We start from the raw sequence: 7324 nt of genomic DNA, 5'->3' as shown, positions 1-7324 counted from the left end.
TAATAATATATTAAAAGTGATTGAAGCTTTCTTTGGAGGACTTAAAAGAGCAGTGGACTGTAGGCCTAGATAGAGACCTCTCCTCTTCTCTGAGAGAGGAGACAGTTAGACAGACGGCCAGCCCAGGTTACACTGAGGACAGAGAGCTTGTGGGCCTTTATATGGACACGAGAGACACATACAGTATTTCTGAGGGAACTAAATTCATTCTCACATAACATCACTTGTGGCTTGAGAAAGGTTGAAATTACACTTCTGGACCAAAATTGTTTTTTATGAAAATGTTTTTTTATCCACAGGATCACATGCTGACTAAAAGAAATGAGGATTGACATCAACAAACATTACATGATTAAGAAATGTATGACATGCAATATGTACACTGTACATACAATAACAAGAGCAATACATATTTTTTTATTCATTATGTTATTATTAGTATTGCAATAATAATAGTAATTATTAATTATCAATATTACAACAATATTATAGCAACAAATGATATCATGACAACAATAATGTTATAATTATATTGTTATCATGCGTACTATCATTGTCCTCATTACTGATGCTGTTATTAAATAATACACCATCATGAACTGAAATAATAAATCCCAGAAATGTTCCATACACACAAATAGCTTATTTCTCTCAAATGTTGTGCACAAATTTGTTTACATCCCTGTAAGTGAGCATTTCTCCTTTGCCAATATAATCTATCCACCTGACAGGTGTGACATATCAAGAAGCTGATTAAACAGCGGGATCATTACACAGGTGCACCTTGTGCTGGGGACAATAAAAGACCACTTTAAAATGTGCAGTTTTGTCACACAACACAATGCCACAGATGTCTCAAGTTTTGAGGGAGCATGCAATTGGCATGCTGACTACAGGAATGTCCACCAGAGCTGTTGCCAGGGAATTGAATGTCAATTTCTCTACCATAAGCTGCCGCTAAAGTTGCTTTAGAGAATTTGGCAGTATGTCCAACCAGCCTCACAACTGCAGACCCCGTGTAACCACGCCAGCCCCTCCACATCTGGCCTGGGTGGTGGGTGGGCCTGGCTGACAAGTGGTTGGGCCTATGCTCTCCAAGGCTCAACTATGGCTGGGCCTGGCTCCCCAGTGGGTGGGCCTGGCTGGCAAGTGGGTGGGCCTATGCTCTTCAAAGCCCACCTATGGCTGCACCCCTGCCAAGTCATGTGAAATTCATAGATTAGGGCCTAATGAATTTACTTCAACTGACTGATTTCCTTATAGAAATTGTAACTGAGTAAAATCTTAGAAATTGTTGCATCTTGCGTTTATATTTTTGTTCAGTATATATCAGTACAATTTGACCATAGCAAGACCATATGTTGAAATACAGTAAAAAGTAATCAAATGTACACATTTACAATGAGATAAGTTTGAGCCATGGTTCTGACACATAGCCATAAAATAGCATGGATTGTTTAAAGGGATAAATATTGATACCCTCGAGGCTTTTGAAAATGTTATAAATATGTTGAAACATTCAAAGTATTCAGTACATCCATAAAACAATTAAAAAACATGCCTAGCCTACATTACATGGGCTACTTGTGAAATAAACATTGAAATAAACATTTTGTTTCTGTCTATGCATACATTATTATTTGCATTAAAATGGTGAGGATAATCTTAAAATGTCTGATCTGTTTTAAGATTGCAATAAAACGTATTTCATGAAATCCTAAAGTTTTTATAGGCCAATTTATAGGCCATTTTCATCAAAGGCCTAAGTGGGCTAAGTTAGGCCTAAATCATACCGTGAAACTTCTTTGTACATACTTGGAAATTGGATGTAAACAAATAATGAGTGAATAAATAAAAATGCAACTCTCTATATAGACCAATTAGGCTATTATTGGACGCACAATGCACTCATTTTATTTAATCAAAACGTGACAGAATTGTTTTCTTGTACAAAACAACTTCATGACTCATTTTTGTGCATCTTTATTTGACTCCATACAAAGCATCAGGGCTAGTGTATATCAGTAGGCCCATGGATTTTTCTTCAACAATAGCCTCTTTCAAACAACATCCTCTTCCCAACAACATTCCAAGAAATTCTTTCCTATTTTAAATAGAACACTTGCTATATCTTATTTAAAGTATATTTCCAGTGTTGGCTATATGATTAAAGCACAAATTACTATTTGTCCTACATAGTACAGTGTAAAATAATCATGTTGTTTTTATGCTAACTTACTGGCAGCCAGTTACCTGTAAATTACTTTAACAAAATGTACAGTATGTTACTGTAAATTCCAAAGTAACTCTGGTTTAACAGTACATTACTGTAGAACATTACTATAAAGTTTACAGTAATGTACCGTTAAACCAAAGTTTCTTGGTGCCTGAGAAAACTGGACCAGAAGCTTTTACAGACATTGGCATCTTTGAAAAAGTTCTGTCAGTTGCTGTTGTATGGAGATGATAACTACACAGCACATTTGAGGGTGTTAAAATCTCAGTGTTGAGATAAAAAGTGTTGTGAGTGTTATATTTGAGTGTTGATTCTGGTGGGGATAACACCAGTGGGGTTGAAATTAAAAAACACCCGCAGTGAATAAATGAAGTTACTTGAATCACAGTGGAATCAACACTGTGTGGTGATGTGTTGAGTTCATTTCCGTGAACTCTCTCAGATTGAAGACATGGGAGGGGCCTCATCATATTTCCCAGCATGCTTTGTTGCCGGTTGCTTTTTAGAATACTTTGTTTTAATATCTAGGCCTATGTTTCTGCATGCACCTTGATTGATTCATTGATCTTATACTAAACAAAGATAAATAAATAAAAAATCTAAACTAATCCAATCTGTAAGTAGTTGGCCTTATTTCACCTGTTATTGAGATGGTTGTTCCAGTTCAGATGGTTAAGGAAGTCTCATTTATCAATCTTCCCTACCTTGGCAGTAATTCTAACTGCAGTTGTGGGTGTTGGATATCCAGACTGACTAGATTCCAGTAGGAATTATATAACACTTTGAAAGACAGCATAATGTGACTTGCTAATGTGGCCTGTACTGGGCACAGACTTCAAATCAATGTTTACTCCACGTTGGTTCAACATAATAAAAAAAAAAGTAATGTATATGTATTAACATAAATAATTACATTTTTATGATCAAATATTCACTTAGTCACTCACTTGGTGAAGGCTAGAAAACTGAAAGCCATCGAATGCAACAATCATGTCTCTGTCACTAACAAATACACAGAAAAACAGTAACACTGGGAAATAAATGTGCAGTCTTTACACCCTAAAGTGTTAAAATAACACTCCAAAACGAGTTACTGTAACACCACAGGTGTTAATTCGCTAACACTGAGAAAGTGTAACAGCATCAGCTCATATAAAGTGTTAATTTAAGTCGGAATTTGCAACACCCATTGTGCTAGGGACCAAACACTTTCACAGTGTTGATTTATCAATACATTTAAAAGTGTTAGTTTAACACTAGGCTATTTGAGATGGTTACATATGATTTCTAAGAAAGTGATACATTTAACACTGTGGGTGTTACAATTCTGATCACAAATTTGATGTGTATAATTAGATATAGATGCTTCAGATTATGACTCAAGTATTTATTCGACACGCAAGTATGGCATATATGTATGGCTTGGCCTGCAACATGGAAGAGGCCAGGGGTTGGTAAAAGGTCCCATACGTGGCTGTGCCGTTGTGAGCAATCCAACCTGAGGTCTCATAGTTAATAAATTATGTATTGCAGTTAATTCAACAGCAATAGTGCCGCAAATATCAAATCATCTTTTATTCCTGAACAAACCCTGCAGTCACGTGAACTTCCATGGAAATAGACACTCAAGTATGGAATCGCACCGAAAGGTGACGCAGGAGTAGAAGAGCAGCTCCTTGAGTGTCTTGCGCAGCTCCTGGCTCCTGTAGGCGTAGATGAGCGGGTCGATGAGCGAGTTACAGATGATGAGGATGAGAAAGAGGTTGAAGTAGCTGAAGAAGCAGGTGCAGAAGGGGGTCGTGGGGCAGGTGAGGATGAGAATAAGGTGGAGGAAGAAGGGTCCCCAGCAGAGGATGAAAACCCCTAGCAGGATGGTGAGCGTGATGGCGCCCTTCATGCTCGTGCCCTGGCGGCGAGACTTGTAGATGGCCATGATGCGCCGCGAGTGCACGTGCGCCAGGATGAACATGTGCATGTAGAGCACTGCGGTGAAGACAAGAGTGATGCAGAAGAAGGTGACGAGGCATACAATGACGGCGGTGTGCGAGTGGTAGACGATAAAAAGTATGCTGGCGGTGATGCTGGTCAGCCACACCATCGCGATGATGGTCACGGCGCGCTGCGTGGTCATGATACTGTGGTAACGCAGCGCGTAAAATATGGTGATGTATCGATCCGCGGCGATGGTGCACAGGAAGGACAGCGACGATACCACGGAGCTGCAGTTCATGATGTCGATGACGTTGTCTAGTTGCCGCAGCATTTCAGGTGTGACAATTAGCAGCCCGTGTTCGGTGAGCAACATGACTATGGTCTCCACCACGTTGGCGACGCTGACCAGCATGTCGGAGACGGCCAGGCAGCATATGAAGTAGTACATGGGCGAGTGCAGATTGCGGTTCTTGATGATGGCCAGCACCACTAAAATGTTCTCCACCAGACTAATGAGGCCCAGCGTCAGGAACAGCTCCTGTGGAATGCGGAGCGAGCAGGTCGTAGAGTTCTGCTCCCTGGCGCTGTTGGTGCTGTTCTCGCTGTACATGGTGAGGGCGCTCAGCTCCATGTGGTGGTGCATGATGAAGTTATGTTGAGACGTGTTGTTCATCATGTCTGCTGCTCTCTGCTGTAGTAGGCTACTGAATGAGGTGGAAAGAAAATGCCTTAAAATATTTTCTTTGTGGTCTCTAGAGTGTAACAGAATGAACTAGTTATTCTATAGACATCATATCCTATACAACTGGGCTGTGACCGCAGGAAAAAAGAGCACAGAATGTGTGAGGTGAAGGTAGTTTAGCTCACGTTTATGTCGCAACCCTGAAATTGGAGTGATGTTTTCCCACAAACGGAGGTCTCCAGAACGAACTTTAACACAGAGCGAAGAGCCCAGATGCTCACAGTGGAGAATCATCCATGTGGAATTGTCTATTTCCCAAGTAACTGTTTAGATTCAAAGGTTTATCCAACTGTATTTTGCACATAGCCCATATATGGTACTTCCAAGTGATGAGAATCCTAGTCTGAGTCTGAATACAGCTCCTTGGTGCTGGATCGCATGCGAGAAAATCCTCTACCATTTGGACGTCCAAGTAGGCTCCAAGCAATACAAATGTGTGAACTGAGGCCTATCCAACTGAGCTCTCAGGCACACAAAGTGACAGTGTGTTCTTAAAAGGGTCCACCGACTCTCTAACTCCTCCTTTCTCATAGCGAAAGCCAACCGCATGATTCTCAGACTGACACAAACTCTAATGAACGCGTGATCCCGCATGGAAATACTTAACAAGATTGGGGAGTAAAATGGATGGAGAGTGTGTAGTATGGATGTACTTACTAATCTCCTGAGCATTATTAAGTAATTCAAAGACATAGTTGAGAACATGTTCCCCAGCACTAAAATATAATTTACCTTGCACAACTGATGTGGATGTGGCCAATTGATTTAGACAAAGCATACTTCACATGCATCAAATACACGGTGTAAAAAACATTAGGGACACCCATGGGACACTCCAGACACTATGGAAGGGCTATTACTACACATGCATCTGCCTCGGCCCTGTGTCTTAGGCCTTTAGCCTTTATCTTATCTGGGATGTGGTGGTCGAGGCATACACTGCGTGTACAAAACATTAGGAACACGTGCTCTTTCCATGACATAGACTGACCAGGTGAAAACTATGATCCCTTATTGATGTCACCTGTTAAATCATCTTCAATCAATGTAGATGAAGGGAAGTAGACAGGTTAAAGAAGGATTTTTAAGCCTTGAGACAATAGAGACATGGATTGTGTATGTGTGCCATTCAGAGGGTGAATGGGCAAAATATTTAAGTGCCATTGAGCGGGCATGGCGGTAGGTGCCAGGCGCACGGGGTTGAGTGTGTCTAGAACTGCAACGCTGCTGGGTTTTTCACGCTCAACAGTTTCCTGTGTTTATCAAGAATGGTCCACCGCCCAAAGGACATCCAGCTAACTTGACACAACTGTGGGAATAAATACGCATTGAAGTCAACATGGGCCAGTATCCCTGTGGAACGCTTTCGACACCTTGAAAAGGCCATGCCCCTATGAATTGAGGCTGTTCTGATGGCAAAAGGGGTGCAACTCAATATTAGGAAAGGGATTCTTAATGGCAACCGACAACAATAATCAGTTACATTTAAAAAATGACACGCTGCGCTCATTTCCCTTGCCTTTATGTGTATTTGAATGGGAATTTTATGCAGTGCGCAATTGCAAATGCGTTCATGATTATGTCTAAAACTGTTGCAGTCTTTTTCTTCTTTGATATAATTGCGAAATACATTTGTAATTATAATAAAGTTTAGAATAAATGTTGTAAAGGCTCGCAAACAAGATGTTTGTTCTCTGCCAGATCAGCGGTAACGCGCCCTATTACCCAAAACAAATGCGAGGGGATTGGGATAGTCAAATCCGATTGAATGGGTTGGTTCATTACGCATGAGGGTTTTTGTAGTGACCTAGTAGCAGCAGAGCCACTTGGCATTTTGACAGGTTGTGTGTGGGGCACTACCTGTCCTGTGTACGGAGCCGATTATGACAGAAGGGCGGACTCTTTTCTCCGCTACATTGAATCAGACGTATTTCATTTCTTCGTTACAATCACTATAAGTAAATGTTTTTATACCGTGTTGTAGAGCAATCAAGAAAGCGTTTTCCAACTTCAGAAACCCTTCACCACACTACAAGCGGAGCCTCAGGTTCATGATGACGCAAGAAGCTGCCCTTCAGGGAACACGTAGGCTACAGTAGCCTGCCTACACAAGGACAAATTGAGTTCGTGTGTTGAACCTCATCCCAGCCACCCAATAACAATACACAGTGATCCATTCAGGACAGAGTTCTGACTCATAAAGCAACATCACTTTAAACAAAACCTAAACATGAAATATATCATTTAGTTGACAATGTTCATAAAATATGTCCAAAACAAGATATATTTGTTAAAACTTGTGACACCTGAGAAGTGAATACTCACTGCTGGAGGAAACCACATAAAGAGTTCTGAACAAAGTGCTAAGTGTTATGGATCTAGCCTTTGAAACAATCCTTCTCAGTGCTTGTATA

At 40.7% G+C, this 7324-nt stretch overlaps 1 protein-coding gene across 1 annotated transcript; it reads right to left on the bottom strand.

Annotated features, from left to right (window-relative positions):
* Positions 1–274: 274 nt before the first annotated feature.
* LOC145864233 (melanocyte-stimulating hormone receptor-like) lies at positions 275–5870 on the bottom strand. The gene has a single exon (XM_082969523.1). The coding sequence runs from the start codon at positions 4842–4844 to the stop codon at positions 3834–3836; it is 1011 nt and encodes a 336-aa protein (XP_082825649.1). The 5' UTR covers positions 4845–5870; the 3' UTR covers positions 275–3833.
* Positions 5871–7324: the final 1454 nt, after the last annotated feature.

The sequence above is a fragment of the Salmo salar genome, chromosome 26 (genome assembly GCF_965601325.2).
Source record: "Salmo salar chromosome 26, fSalSal1, whole genome shotgun sequence".
NCBI classification, from domain to species: domain Eukaryota; kingdom Metazoa; phylum Chordata; class Actinopteri; order Salmoniformes; family Salmonidae; genus Salmo; species Salmo salar.
This window is presented reverse-complemented; position numbering and strand designations above follow the sequence as displayed.